Below are 15168 nucleotides of genomic sequence, written 5' to 3'. Positions count from 1 at the left end.
GCATAACAAACCCCTTTCTGAACGGGCCGGTCCCGTCATATTGAACAAGTAAGAGCCTTACTCTGTCGTAAGAGACGGGCACCCAGCACAAATCACAGTCGGGTCCCAGGGCTCAAAGGGGAGACGGAAGCCCATGAAAGCAACCCAGGGACGGGGCTCCCCGGATGGCTGACAGGGAGCAGTGAGTCAGCCCTCTGTTCAGAAGCATTTTCTCGCCCTGGCCAGTGGCTCAGTGGATAGAGCATCGGCCCCGCATATGGACGTCCCAGGTTCACATCAGGGCACACAGGAGAAGCGAGCATCTGCTTCCTCCCCCCCCCTTTCTCTTCCTTCTCTCCTTTTTCTCCTCCTGCAGCCAGTGGCTCAATTGGTTTGAGTGTGGGCCCAGGTGCTGAGGATAGCTCAGTTGGTCCAAACACATTGGCCTCAGGCGCCAAAAATAGCCTGGTAGTCAAGCATCGGCCCTAGATGGGGCTTACGGGGGGGGGGCATCCAGGGGTCTGCCTCGCTATCTCTATCTCCCCTCCTCTCACCTAAAAGAAAAAGCAGCATTTTGCATTTTCTCAGCTCCCACCCCTTCCCTGTCCCTCTCTGCACGTCATTCCCAACCAGTAACTCCCAGCACGGATGCGCTGGTCCAGAGAAGCTGCCCGTTGAGGAGACGTGTGCCCCGTTAATCTTACTTCCTGGAACCCGAGGAGTCTTCGAAAGGGAAGCATTGAAATCAAACAGTATTTTTAATTGCCAAACGTTGGTTCAGGAGCTCTCTGGGAAATGCCAGGGGAGAAGGGAGACATGGGAACCAATCACGTTTCTTCCCCCATGAAAAGAAAATCAGTGAAGTCCTCAAAAAAAAAAAAATAAATAAATGAAAGACTAATTCCCAGTGTCAGCTTTATAGATTCTAGTTTCCTAGGATGGCTAGTTTGGCTCTAAAGATAATCTTTTAAACTTCATTCTGATATGACAAGCTAACCGATCATTTTCACCCAATAGCTATGCAAAAGGAGGCAAAGGATTTGCCAGAAAAAGGGGTGGGGGTGGGGGTGGGGGTGGGGGGTGGGGGGGTGCCCTCCCTGCCGTTGCACTCAGTGGGGACCCCCGCAGCATCCCACAAGCCAGAGAGGAAAGAGCCGGTCAAACCCATTGGGGCCCATTTCCTGCCTCGGGCCCCATTCCTGTGGTGCCCGCTCTGTGCGGGAGCGAGTGCGGGTATCGGCTCTGAAGGCGGTGGGCGCTGTCCCCTGCCGGGGCTGGAGAGAGGAGGGTGCATTTAGGGGTAAGCGGTAGGTGCCTGCAGAGCTGGACCCTGCCCACCACGGCCTGTCCCGCCTGCCACTGGGCGCTGCACGGAGGGGAGGGCTGCCCGCTCGTGTCCACAGCCCGGAGCTCAGCGGGACTTCAGGGAGCTTGGGTCAGCGAGGCAGGCGTGGAGCAAGTCGGGAGAGAGGCCGGGAGGGACCCTGCCTGCCCGCCGGGAGGAAGTGCGCGTGACAGACCCCAAGAGGGCTGTGGGCAAGGGCCGGGGTGCAGGGGGTCACGGTCCCAGGAATTGGTTACGTGTCAGGCGGGCACGGCGCCCGGTGCCCGTCAGCCCTGTTTCCTGCTCTCTCCCACCGCAGGACTGCGGGGGCGGCCAGGCGGGGGGCGGGGCGGCCAGGCGGGGGGGGGGGGGGCGGCACCTTGTAGAAGCGAGTTCAGTAGCCACGTGCCGGGCAGACCTTCTGCACGGGCAGCGCACGGGGAGGGCAGGTGAGCCGGCCGGGGCGCAGCCCGAGGGCGGAGCTCCCACTCCCTCCGGGACTGTCCTCTCCCGCTGGGTTCACCTGGGTCTGGGTCTGACGCTGGGTCATTGGGTGGGGAAAAGTGAGCTCATCCGCAGCTGGTGGTGGTCACTGCGCGGCCCCGTGTTCCAGGGCATGAGCTACCTGGAAGACCGGCGCCTGGTGCACCGGGACCTGGCGGCCAGGAACGTCCTGGTGAAGACGCCGCAGCACGTCAAGATCACCGACTTCGGGCTGGCCAAGCTGCTGGGCGCCGAGGAGAAGGAGTACCACGCGGAAGGAGGGAAGGTGAGGAGCCGGCTGGGGACCAGCAGCGTGGTCCTGCCAGCCGGCTAGCTGGCGTGGGAGACGTTCTGGGGGACGTGACGGTCGCTGCCACCGACACCTGGGTCTGGCGAGGGTCCGCTCCTGTCCGTGCCAGCCGGGTGGCTTGGGAGCAAGATTTGCCAGGAGAGTAAGATGTCTCTGGTGCATCCAGAGACTGAGAAGCGGTGAACGTGAGTTCAGCCCTACCTCCCGGTTAGCCATGGTGAGATGTCATCCACCCGCTGCAGGAGAAGGCGCTCCTCAGAAAGACAGCTGGGACGTGTCACAGCTGATGGTGGCACCCTGCTGTCGAGAGCGTGTCCGATAGACGGGAAGCTCCCAGAGTCGTTCCGAGAGCTCCCGAGGGTCTCTGTGTCATGCACGGGGCCTCCAGCCGGGGTGGGATCTGTGCCCTCCACTTGGGCCAGTTTGAGGGCTCTCTCAGGGACTGTCCCCTAGCAGGGAAGTATCCCAGTTCTCCTGTTGGGCCTTCCAGAATGCTCTGGATCCGCTGTCCCCTCTTGAGTGTCACTCTGGCTGCATGGCCCCACCAAACACCCACAAACGCAGGGTGGATAGGACCACGGGGCACCAGCAGGGCCCCCAGCCGCTAACACCTGTGCCCAGGGCCTGACCGCACAGCCAGCCAGGGCGGGTGGCCTGGCTTCCCACGTTGGTCACTCTTGATTTGTCCCAGCCGGACTGAGTGTTTCTCAGCAGAGGGAAGCCCGTCACTTTCTCATTGCTATCTCTCTCGTCATCCCAAGGTGCCTATCAAGTGGATGGCTTTGGAGTCTATTCTGCACCGAATTTATACCCACCAAAGTGACGTCTGGAGCTATGGTGAGTCCACCTCCTGCCGCTGATGACTCTGTCCTGGGGCTGACCTGTCCGTGTTGTTTGCCGACTGACATTTCATGCTGCTCTGCCTGTCCAAGTGTTTTTCTTCCAAGGCAGTGACTAATGGGCGATAGAACAGCTGCTGTCTGTCTGTTTTATGAAGGAAACAAGACACAGGAAATTGAGTCTGACTACCACACTAAGTATCCCTGGCGACCGGGGAACTCGTCACACGGGGAGCGTGGGGGAGAGAGGGACAGTTTGAACTGGGGAGATGCCCGAAATCAAACCAAACTCGGCCTCTTGCCGTGAACGTGAAGCGAACCAAAAAAGGGAGACCACAAATGAGGCCCCCCGGGGGCAAGTGTCCGGGAGGAGGGAAGGTGAGGAGCCGGCTGGGGACCAGCAGCGTGGTCCTGCCAGCCGGCTAGCTGGCGTGGTTCTGTGACGGACGAGCTTGGGCGCTTGTGTACCCTGGGGCGCGTGGGGGTGACCTCCCAGCCAACGGCTTCGCGGAAGTGCCCTGGGAGGCCGTGCCGTCTGGACAGCAGGAGGAAAGGGAGCCTGTTAGTGCTTCCAGACCCCCTCAGGCTCCCACGCCCCCGCCCCCTGTCGACCCCAGGGTCCCCTGCACAGGCCTGCGCCCCGTCCTCGCCCTCAGCCTCCCTGCCTCTCCACAAGGGCCCTCCGGAGCCTACGAGAGCCCGCCTTTCTAAGGTGTCACTGACGCGCGTTTTGGCTGACTGCTCCGCGGGGCACGTTCACCTCGGTGACCGCACCCTGGCCCCGCCAGTCACCCAGCCATCTGCCGCAGGGCTGCAGACACCTCGTCTGCTATGGTTCCGTGTGACCTGTCAGCCTGTCCCCAGCTCATTAGCACGAACACAGAATCACTCCAGGCGTCCTCATCCTTCCAGTATTTTTTTTTTCACATCATTAACTTCCTGCTTTTCCAAATGTATTATATATTTTTTAATTAATTAATTTATTTATTTATTTTGTATTTTTCCGAAGTGAGAAGGGGGGTGGCAGACAGACTCCCGCATGCCCCTGACGGGGATCCACCCGGCATGCCCACCAGGGGGCGATGCTCTGTCCATCTGGGACGTTGCTCTGTTGCAACCAGAGCCACTCTAGCGCCTGAGGCAGAGGCCATAGAGCCATCCTCAGTGCCTGGGCCAACTTTGCTCCAATGGAGCCTCGGCTGCAGGAGGGGAAGAGAGAGACAGAGAGGAAGGAGAGGGGGAGGGGTGGAGAAGCAGATGGGTGCCTCTCCTGTGTGGCCTGGCCGGGAATCGAACCCGGGACTTCCACACACCAGGCCAACGCTCTACTGCTGAGCGAACCGGCCAGGGCTCCATATGTATTTTTTTTTTTAATGTCCCTGGTCTTTGTTTCTTCGGCTGGAAAACCAGCCTTACAAAAGCAGAGCCCTATGTGAGTGAATGAGTGGAATTTCACGTCCTGAATGGAGCTGCTCGGAATTACTGAGCAGGATAAGGAAGTGAAGCTCTTCTGATGCCTCCTCACGTTCAGTCCCTTTCGGGAGAAGTGTACCCCCCACGATGGGTGGAAAGAAGCGCCCAGCGCCATCTCTGTGGACCCCTCGTGGGTCTCCTGGCTTCCTGTGTTGCGCACGCTCATCTTGTGTCCGAACAGGCAGAACGCCTATTCAATAACCCGATCAGGCGTTCCCTCTCTGCACCCCGTCAGCACGTGCTAACACAATCCGACCCCCAGCCGTGATCAGAGAGGTGGCTGGTGACTGGCTGGTGCCTCCCGCCGTCCCTATGTCACATGCTGCGTGTCCTGGTGTCCCGCCCGGTCCCCCGCGCTCCAGCCAGCCTCTGCCTGCCCACCGCTCTCCCCGCGTCCACCCGCATCCAGTCGCCGAACCCTCTTCAGTTCTCTGACTTAATAACACCTCTGTCACGATGGTAGCCGGTGTCAGAACGTCAGCATCACGAGCGTGGCCCCGCGTTTTCCGTCTGCGGTGGAAACGGTGTTGTCCGTGATCAAAACCCGCCGTGCACTGGACTTTGTGAGGTCATGAGCCTGGGTTTCTTTTTTCTTTTTTTAGTGTGAAAGACGTAGCTTGTCACTTCACGCTCTGGTCCCCAGTCAGGGCAACAAAATATCTGAGTAAATTAGGGACCGATGGAGCTCCACTCAGGAGCCAGAAGGGACAGAGCGTGCGTACCACCGTCCAGCCCGTGTCCCGACCACAGCTGGGTGCACACAGTAGGTACACACACCCTCTTTTCCGCCATTCGTTCCAGACTCTGAAAAGCCCACCTTCCCACGGGCACAACAGGTGCGACACCCATACCTCGTTCAACGAGAACTCGTTGGCCTCCCCAGTCTGGAAATGCCATGGCCTTTTCTGTCACAGAGTCCGTGGGGACCGAGTGGCAGGAGAGGACAGAAGGGTCTCCCGTCCGGCCCCTGGGCCACTGCTTTTCTTCATTTTCCAGCCCTGCCTTCCCTGTGTTCAGTCAGGGCATGGGTGGCCTCTGGAAGTCCCAGCAGAGCTGTGGCAATCTGTGTCTAGTAGCCAGCTCAAAAAAGGAAGAAAAGAAAAGAAATGGGTCATCAGGCTGATTGGAGACCGGGACAATTCCCTTCCCGGTTCCTGGGTCTGATCCCTCCCTCTCTGTCTGGAGAGCCGGACTCGGTCCCACTGAGGTCGCTGCCAGTGGCTCCCCCGGGCACCTTCGTTGTCCAGGTGGGGACAGGCCCCCTGAGGTGGGCGTTGTCTCAGAAGCAGAGAATGCAGGTGCAGAGGCGGGGAGGTGGGAGACCCTCCGACCTGGGGGACCCTCCGACCTGGGAGACCCTCAGACCTGGGGGACCCTCGGGGGGGGGGGGCCTGAAAACCACGCCCATCTTAAAGTGACTGGCTTCGCTCTTTTTTTTTTTTTTTCAAATCACAGTGATTGATTCTGAAACAAAAAATATAGGTGTTTCTGTGTTTCAAAGGAACATAGGGGGATTTTGCTTCTAATCTTCCTTTTTCTTTCGTTAAGAACGCCCAGTTTATAACCTTGCTTGTAATCTCCAGTGTTTCTTCCTCTAAGTCGCTGAGGGCTGCCGTCTGAGTGTGCCCTTCCCACAACTATGAGTTGCTGCTTCTCATCTCTCTCCCTTCCTGTCTGTCTGCCCCAGTCCGTCTGTCTGTCTCTCTCTCTCTCAAAAAAAAAAGAGAGAGACACAGTGTCAACAATGATGAATAAGGACAAGGTGTTGTGAGTGCTGACTCATAAAATGACGACTTTATCTTCTCAGGAGTCACCGTCTGGGAGCTAATGACCTTTGGCTCCAAGCCTTACGACGGAATCCCGGCGAGCGAGATCTCCACCATCCTGGAGAAAGGAGAGCGCCTCCCACAGCCGCCCATCTGCACCATCGACGTCTACATGATCATGGTCAAGTGTGAGTGACCGCGGTGGCCCTCCCCCTCCGTCGCCGGACCTCAGCAGGACTCTCTGAGCCTGGACAGGCAGCGCGGCCCTCAGCCAAACCGTGGAGACCTCTGAGTCCCTGAGGGGGCGGGGGCTGGGGTGGGGTGGGGGATGAGGTCACATTCTTTACGGCAGGCGTTCGAGTCCAGAGACATCTGTCCGTCACCCCCCTCGCACGTGCCTCGGGAAGCGTGAGCTTGACTCGCCGCGCGCGCTGTGACCTGACATTGGCCCACGGCTGCAAGCCGACCCGTTAATAACTTCCAGGTCCTCCGTACGCCCTTGCGCCGAAACACTCCGCTGCGGAGTTGCTCACTGAAAAACCCACCTCCCGTGTCGAGGTCTGTTACCAGAGAGACTGAGTGTTTTCAAGAGCCTCGTCACGAGTCACCGCATGAGGCTCCTAGAGTCAGCATTTCTGCTTTGATTTAAATCTTCCCAGCAGTGGATTTATGGGAGGTCCCGCTGCAGGGCCGCAAGCAAGACCTGGTGAGCCCAGCCGGAGGGCAGGGCGCTGTCCCTGTAGCCCAGGGCCAAGCTCCGTGGGCCCTGAAGGTGACATGACGTGTGTGCCAAGCATTTTATTTACCCAGGAAGGGAAGGCAGGGACCGTGGGGCAAAGTCAACGTAAACACGAACGCCTCTCTGAACTCGAAACCATGAGGTCATCTGGCTGGACTTCCTTGTTTGGGGCTGAGGAAGCCGGGCCGCTGAGGGGTTGCATGATTTGTCTAAGGTCACCTCGCAGTCGGGCCCAGAATAGCCCGACATCCTGCCGATAGGAAATAAATGTGAGTCCCCGAGAGGCACGAGGACATCTGGTTCATAGCCGCCCCCTTTCGGGCTGGGTAGCCCAGGGCCGGGTCATTGTGTCAAGTGTCCTCGCACCAGGGTGGGGACGTCCCACACCCCCAGGTCCTTAAAGGAAGTCCCTAAATTTCTCTCAACAGGATCTGGGTTCAGGCTCGCAGGGTGGCCGAGTGGATGCACGCCAGGGTGACTGTCCAGTGAGGGCTTTGAGAGCCTGGGCACCGGGACACCCACAGCCAGAGCAGGTCATAAAAAGCCATGAGAAGGATAAGGCTGCCGGATCACTGCCAGTGACAACGCCAGGGTGCTGTCCCTTGGAGGAGCCGAGGACGCGAGCGTCACTCTGGTTCAGACACGTAGAGGGATCCTGCGCTTTACATGAATCAGAGAGCGCTCGTTGGCCAAAGACTGGGAAGTCCTGTGTCCGTCTCGAAGGACCTCACGCTGAATGCTGTCCTTCGGCCATGCCACCTGGACCGTTCCTTGCAGGGTTCTAATTGTAGCTTTTTTATTTATTTTTTTCCTCCTTCCTGGTGCAGGCTGGATGATAGATGCAGAGAGTCGCCCAAAATTCCGTGAGCTGATCCTAGAATTCACCAAAATGGCCCGAGACCCCCAGCGCTACCTTGTCATCCAGGTACCGGACCCCAGTCTCTGTGGCCAGTCCCCTCAGGAAAAGTCCGTCGTGAGCACCAGGCGTCACTGCCCCCCACTCCCCCCCCCTACCCCCCCCCCGTGCCGGCACTGGCTCCCGGGCCACGCCCTTCGGTCCCCGTGCATGGGAGCTAACCTCGGTGAAGGCACAGGCCAGACCGAGAACACAGTGCCGATCAGTTAAGGTGTCCCCTGGCCCCCTCTGCCCTAGGGGGACGAGAGAATGCACCTGCCCAGCCCCACAGACTCCAACTTCTACCGCGCGCTGATGGACGAAGAGGACATGGAGGACGTGGTGGACGCGGATGAGTACCTGGTCCCCCAGCACGGCTTCTTCCACAGCCCCGCCACCTCGCGGACGCCCCTCCTGAGCTCCCTGGTAAGAGCCTGCGCTCTTTCTTCCGCGGCGTCTGCCTGCCGGTGTGGACGGCTTGGGTTCCGGAGAGAGCGACACCCGCCCGGCGGCACTCAGCCCCGAGAGACCCAGGGGCTGGCTTCCAGCCAGGCGGGGAGGAGTCAGCGACGTGTGCTGCCGTCCCTCCTGGGTGGCGGGGCCCGGGTCGTCCTCTTTGCGGGTTCGCTAAAGGAAGGGCCTGAAACTGGAGCTAAGCCTGGTTTTCCCCAGGCCAGGAGCGGGCGAAGAGGGAACTGAGCACCTCTAACCGTGCCCACTTGGCGAGACGCACCTCGCGCGGCCGGCCGGGGAGACGGGCGGGGACGGGCAAGCGTCCCATCACGCCTTCCGTTCCTTTTCAGAGCGCCACCAGCAACGACTCGGCCGTGGCTTGCATCGACAGAAACGGGGTACGTGCGGACACCCAGCGGCAGCCCTGTCCTGACGCCGTGGCTCCATGAAGCACGTGAAACGCCCGCGTCGGCCCGGGGAGTCCTGTGGTCCTGGCTGGGCTGTTTCCTCCCTGCGGGGTTCCCTGACCCCTGCCCTGCGGCCCACAGTGAGCTGTTAGTCCCTGTGGTGCCATTTAGAATGTGGCTCCCGGACCGGCAGCCATGGTGTCACCTGGTGACAAAGGCAGATTGTGGGGGCCTCGCCCCAGACCTAGGAAGCAGGGTCCCTGGGGGTGGCCCCCAGCCTCCCAGGACCTGATGTTTGTCAGTGTAAAGCCTGGAACTAGACCCCCCCCACACTTACCAGTGTGGAAGCCGCTGGCCCCACGTGACTACTGACATCTGCATTTTCATCAGTTAAAATCAGATACCGCCTGACCTGTGGTGGTGCAGTGGATAAAGCGTTGACCTGGAAATGCTGAGGTTGCCGGTTCGAAACCCTGGGCTTGCCTGGTCAAGGCACATATGGGAGTTGATGCTTCCAGCTCCTCCACACCTCCTCTCTCTGTCTCTCTCTCCTCTCTCTCTCCCTCTCTGTCTCTCTCTCTCCCCCTCTAAAATGAAGAAATAAAATTTTTAAAAAATTAAAAAAAAAAAATTAGATACCATTGGCCCTGGCCGGTTGGCTCAGCGGTAGAGCGTCGGCCTGGTGTGCAGGAGTCCCGGGTTCGATTCCCGGCCAGGGCACACAGGAGAAGCGCCCATCTGCTTCTCCACCCCTCCCCCCCCTCCTTCCTCTCTGTCTCTCTCTTCTCCTCCCGCAGCCAAGGCTCCATTGGAGCAAAGATGGCCTGGGCACTGAGGATGGCTCTGTGGCCTCTGCCTCAGGCGCTAGAGTGGCTCTGGATGTATCAGAGCAACGCCCCAGATGGGCAGAGCTTCGCCCCTGGTGGGCATGCCGGGTGGATCCCGGTCGGGCGCATGGGGGAGTCTGTCTGACTGCCTCCCCATTTCTAGCTTCAGAAAAATGAAAAAAATATATATATATAAAAAAATAAAAATAAAACAAAAAACAAAAAAAAATTAGATACCATTATAAAGTTCAGTTCCTCGCACGCGTGGCTAGCGGCATCGTGACGAGACCGCAGGCAGCCATCCTCCATGGCGCAGTCTCGGTGGCCCTAACGTGACCTTGCCTCATTGTTGTCCCCCCCCCCCCAGCAGAGCTGTCCCCTCAAAGAAGAAAGCTTCCTGCAGCGGTACAGCTCGGACCCCACCGGCGCCCTGACAGAGGACAGCATCAGTGACACCTTCCTCCCGGTGCCAGGTGAGTGGCTCGCCGGGGAGCAGCCACGCCCACAGCCTCCCACCCAGCAGCCGCCAGCCCCCAGCCCCACTGCCCTGGCCTGCCGCCTCCTTCCGGCCAGTCCGGAGGTGGGGACGGTGACCGTTTGCAGACACGGTGAAGGGAGGGGGAGACAGATACACACAGCACGGCACACGGGGGCTTTGCTGGAGTTTTGTTTCTGGAATGAACCTGCAGATTTTCTAGGCTTTGAAGCAGACAGTTGAGATCTACGAGTGTGAGTATGTGAGAGCATGAGCATTGTGTGTGTGAGTGTGTGTGCGTGTGTGTGTGTGTGTGTCAGAGAGAGAGAGAGAGAGAGAGATTCGATCTTCACTTTCTCTCCTGGCTCCAGTCTTTGCCTGTACACCATGTATTTTCTGACCTAAGCTCTGTCCCCATAGACCACACCCCCCACACACCTGCATACACACCCCCCCTTCAAGGCAGGCTGTCCACTAAGAACGTTAAAGAGGCGAAAAACGAGTGTGCCTGTTGCTTTAAGGACGGAGAAGGACACACTTCGTTTGCACCAAGAGCGAGACAGCCGCCCCCCCCCCAGGGTCCGCCGCCCTCTGCCATCGGTCGCCCTGTTGACGGGGTTCAGAGAGAGCCGTGGAGCTCGGCCTGTCCGACGCTTTGCCGATCACCTCTGATTTCTTTTCCGTTTCAGAGTACATAAACCAGTCGGCGCCCAAAAGGCCCGCGGGCTCCGTCCAGAACCCCGTCTATCACAATCAGCCCCTCAGCCCGGCTCCCGGCCACGACCCCCACTACCAGAACCCCCACAGCCACGCCGTGGACAACCCGGAGTATCTCAACGCCCCCCACCCTGCCGGGCTCCGCAGTGGCCCCGGCGGCCCCACCCTCCGGGCGCAGAAGGGCGGCCACCAGATGAGCCTGGACAACCCTGACTACCAGCAGGACTTCTTTCCCAAGGAGGCCACGTCCAACGGCCTCTTCAAGGGCCCGACAGCCGAGAACGCAGACTACCTGAGGGTCGGCCCGCCCAGCAGCGAGTTCATTGGAGCATGACCTCGGGGGACGCGGCGGCCGTGACAATGCCAGACTTCTCCGGCCCCTGGGACCAAGCCGCGGCAGCTCCTCCAGGCCTGAGAGCCACCTCCACTCCGCTCCTGGCCCTCTGGGGACCGGTTGGGCCACATTCGCTCTGATCGGCCCATCTTCCAGCCAGGAAGCGCCTCCTCCTCCTCCTCCTCCTCGGATGTCCTCTGAAAAGATGCAGGGACGTCCCTTTGTCTTCAAACTATGATGAGGCTTCCGCAGGAAACAAGCAGAAAAGAATGTTTGTTGTCCGCCTGGGCAGAAGTTCACCTGTTAGCGAGGTATATAGGAGGTGAGGGGAAAAAAACAAAACTACATAGAGACAAGGAGGTTTATTGCCGGGGTCTCACGGGGTGTTCCGGATTGCCACGATCGGTTTCGCTCTGCTGCACGTGCTCCTCCAATGAGGAGGAAGCTCGCCCACACACGGCACACGCCACACTGCGTTGATGGGGCCCAGCTCGGACCAAGAAGCAAGAGCCAGGGTTCCGGCCAGCACGGGATCCCACCAGCTCTGCTTCAAGACTCTCCTGCCCCTGCCAGGTTCTTGGGGACCAGACGTGCTCCATGTGACCCGAGCAGGCCCGGTGGTTACGGTGTCCAGCTGTGGCAGGTACCCGAGAATAAGCCACTTGGAACCCTTGCTGGGCAAGGAGGGAACCGGGGAGGCGACTTCCTCCTCAGACGGTCCTCCCTGTAACTGTCTCCGTGGTACTCCCGCCCCGCCCTCTGCCCCCCCCCCCCGGGCTGGACCGGCCATCTCTCACTGTGAGAGTCAGGACTTCCTCCTGGGTGTCACATTCCATTGGTTCTGAAACCCAGGAGGGTCTCCCCCCTGCCCCCCGCCCCCCGCCCCCTGCCCCGTGTGCAAGAGGAGATCACGGTACAGCAGAACCCTCGCCTGGACCAGCTCAGGTGTGAGTCAGTGACCTTCAGGCCAGGAGCCTTCAGTTAAGAGGCAAACGTTCAGACCAGAACATCCGTGTGCCCCCGAGGTGGGAGTCCCAGAGGACGTCCGTCACCCAGTCCCCCGGGCCCAGTGGGGCAGCACATGGGCAGAGACGGCCAATGGGGAGCTGTGCTCAAAGCTCACGGAGTCTTCCCCACCCCACCCCACCCCAAAGTTAGGTTAGGCTGCTCGTAGGAGATAACGTTCTTTTTATTTCACTTTAATGCTTTTTTTTTTTTTACTCGAAGGGTACTCTGTTCCTCCCTGGTAGGCTGTCCCCAAAGCACCCCCTCCCAACCCCACCCCTTTGTCCCGTATTAAGTGACAAGTGTAAGGGTCCGGGCCCTTGGGCAGCTACGCAACCATGACAGCACTCGCCCCTGTGGGGACGTCTTCCGGGGCGGGGGGGGGGGGGGGGGGTAAAGACGGCATCTCGTGCGCGTGTGCCGTTCAAGGGGGGAATAGGAAATTTGTGTTTGAAATGGATGTTGATGCCTTTACGATACCAACAGGTATATTCATAGATAAAATATTTTTTCTTCTTTAAAAAAAAAAAAAAAGTGCCTCTGAACTTGGAGGAGGAGGACCCAGCGGGCTAGGACACTGACTTTTTTTGTTAAAGGTGCCAAGTGTTGTTTTACATGCTCCCGGTGAACACCGCCCCCATTCCACCCCCTTAGCCAAGGACAGAACGTTTTGGGCGCCCTTTCTGGCCCGCGGAGGTGTCTGACCACACACACACACACACACACACACACACACGTGCACAATCCTCCTCGGTGGAAATCTAAGCTCTAATCAAGTTCATTCCACCGTGTTCTCAGATACTCTTGAGCGCGTCTCCCCCCCCCCCCCCAGCAAAGGTACTAAAGGCACAGAAGTAAATAAAACGTAACCGCTGATGCCAAGAAAGTCACCATACAGCCAAAGCAGTGGGCTCACAAAGACCAGACTAGGGATGGTGTGACAAGGACCAGATGGGGTGCGTCCGCCGAGCGCTATGCCAGTGCAGGACAGGAGGGGCGGGGCGCCGGACAGGAGGGGCGGGTCCTCCCCCCCCCCCCCCGAGACCTGGCAGGCTCGTCAGGGAGGCACAGGGGGGCTGAGAGGGGACGGGGTCTGAGCCCTCGGAGGTGGGGGGGGGGCGCCCCCAGCCGAGGGGCCCCAGCCACCCACCGCCCTCTCCCAGAGGGACGGCAGTGCCAGGTCGACACGCTGCCCCGTTCAGCCCGGGAATTCGGCCGGCCCCCGGTTGGTCTCCCCCACACCACCACGTTCCCCATCAGGGATGCGGCTTCCCCACCAGGAACTGAGTGTAAAACCATGAATGAGGCCATCAAACAGCATCGCTGAGAATCTACAACTTTTTCCCTCGTCATGAAACCTTTTTTTTTTTTTTCCACCTCACAACATCGGTATTGTAGTCGGACACTTATTCAGCCCCCGGGAAGCAACCAGTCACATGCCACTGGCCCTCATTTGCCAAGAAACAGGTGACGGACCAGGGAGGGCGACTGTCGCCAGCCCCATTGTAGCAGTTAAGTCCTAGCATGTTTTTGTAACGCCACATAGTTTACTATCACATAATAAACCAACGAAAAGTATCCGAGCTGCTGCTTCTCCTTTGGGTTTCAGCTTCCCTGCTCGACATCTAGCTGCCAAGTGCCCCCAGGATTGGGGGTCCCCCCGGTGACCCTCACTGCGTCTGTTCAGGACGGGGCAGGGCTTGTAGACACTGCAGGGGCTGGGAGAGCGGAGCCCCAGGCCACCGCGGCCGGCCAGGGGAGGGACAGTTCCTCCATCGCGTGGCGCTGACAGCCGACTCCAGCGCCACGCCCGACCCTGCGGAGAGCCTGCTTGCAGTCTCTTACTCGGCCGGGCAGTGCAGCCCCGCCTGCAGGCCGGCCTCCACCCACCCTGGCCTTTGGCCACAGAGCTCGGGGGGCAGGGAGAGCTGGAAGCCAACGTTTGCCACGGGTCCCCGTCCTCAACGTACGCCTGATTTCCTCCAAGGTGGCCCCCTCGTCACGCTCTGCGGAAGGTACTTCCGCCACCTCACGGAGAAGAACAGGCGGATCTTCGAGGCGTCAGTGTTTTGTTACAAGTTCTCAATGTTGAGCTTCCCTCCCCCCCCACCCGCCCCATGGCAGACGTAGAGGGACCGTGGCTGCCGTGGGAATCTCTGAGGCCCCTACAAAGAAGGTTCTGATCAGATTGGTCTCAGGTGGGCCCGGGGACTTGCCCAAGGTTCCCTGGGTTTTTCTGGTGAACCCCGAAGGTTGGGGGACCACTCGGGTGAAGGGAAGCTCTGGTGGGGAGACGGGGCCCTCAGCTGATGGCCTTCCTGCTCAGAACCCACCGGCCACAGGCCTCGGGCTGCACCGTGTAGTAGAAGGCTGTGGGGTTACAGTGACTCAGCGTTCTCACCCACACTGCCCGCTGTCACCGGGAGAGCTTCCAAGGAAGAGGGCTGGGCTCCCCTCAGACCAATTTAATCGAAGTCTCTGGGACTTCCCGTGTGATTGGAAGGGGACCCAGAGTTGAAGCCCCTCCTCTCTGAGGTCACCCTCGGTGGGACAAGCCTGTGCGTCTGTACCGAGCCCCCAAGTCAGGACAGAGTAAAACACCCTGCATGCAGTCCAGATGCCCACACGCCACAGAGAGGACAAATATGCAGTCAGTCCCAAATACTCCCGAGAGGTGGCCATTAATTTACTTACATTCCCTTAGCCCTCCTAATTCCGTGTCACCAGCAGCGAATCTTATCCTGAAAGCCCCGGGCACCTGCCCCACGCCTTGCTACAACCCTGGGAACCGTTGGCATTTTCTCAGAAGTGGGTTAGAAATGTCGTCGTCTCCGTCCCTGGATGAGCCGCTCAAGCAGAGGGACAGCTGTGGAAAGTGCCCTTAATGTCCATTCTGCGTGCTCTCTTTTGAGAAACACACAGTCGCAACCCACGATGATGACGACCTGGTCCTTCCCTCGCCCGGGGCTATAAAAACCTAAACTGACCGGAAATTCGGCCTCTGTCCCTGGCACACCTGCCGTAGGTAGGAGGGCTGTCCACACTTTTGTACTATCGAAGACACGTTTCTCTGTGTACGTGTGTGTGTAAATCTATTTTTGTAACTTTTCTGAGGAATATTATCCTCTTATGTAGCACTGAA

At 59.2% G+C, this 15168-nt stretch overlaps 1 protein-coding gene across 6 annotated transcripts in view; it reads left to right on the top strand.

Moving 5' to 3' along the window:
• EGFR (epidermal growth factor receptor) overlaps positions 1 to 13604 on the top strand; it is a 157976-nt gene extending 144372 nt beyond the window's left edge. For 5 of the 6 annotated variants that reach the window (XM_066238471.1, XM_066238472.1, XM_066238470.1 and 2 more), the window contains 8 exons: positions 1917 to 2072; positions 2858 to 2933; positions 6216 to 6362; positions 7741 to 7838; positions 8067 to 8234; positions 8612 to 8659; positions 9863 to 9968; positions 10660 to 13604. In XM_066238471.1, coding sequence (XP_066094568.1) covers positions 1917 to 2072; positions 2858 to 2933; positions 6216 to 6362; positions 7741 to 7838; positions 8067 to 8234; positions 8612 to 8659; positions 9863 to 9968; positions 10660 to 11021 — 1161 coding nt within the window. In that variant the 3' untranslated portion in view covers positions 11022 to 13604. The remainder of the gene's footprint in view (positions 1 to 1916; positions 2073 to 2857; positions 2934 to 6215; positions 6363 to 7740; positions 7839 to 8066; positions 8235 to 8611; positions 8660 to 9862; positions 9969 to 10659) is intronic. The other variant, XM_066238467.1, reaches the window with a different exon arrangement.
• Positions 13605 to 15168: the final 1564 nt, after the last annotated feature.

This window comes from Saccopteryx bilineata, chromosome 7 (assembly GCF_036850765.1).
Source record: "Saccopteryx bilineata isolate mSacBil1 chromosome 7, mSacBil1_pri_phased_curated, whole genome shotgun sequence".
NCBI lineage: Eukaryota > Metazoa > Chordata > Mammalia > Chiroptera > Emballonuridae > Saccopteryx > Saccopteryx bilineata.
This window is presented reverse-complemented; position numbering and strand designations above follow the sequence as displayed.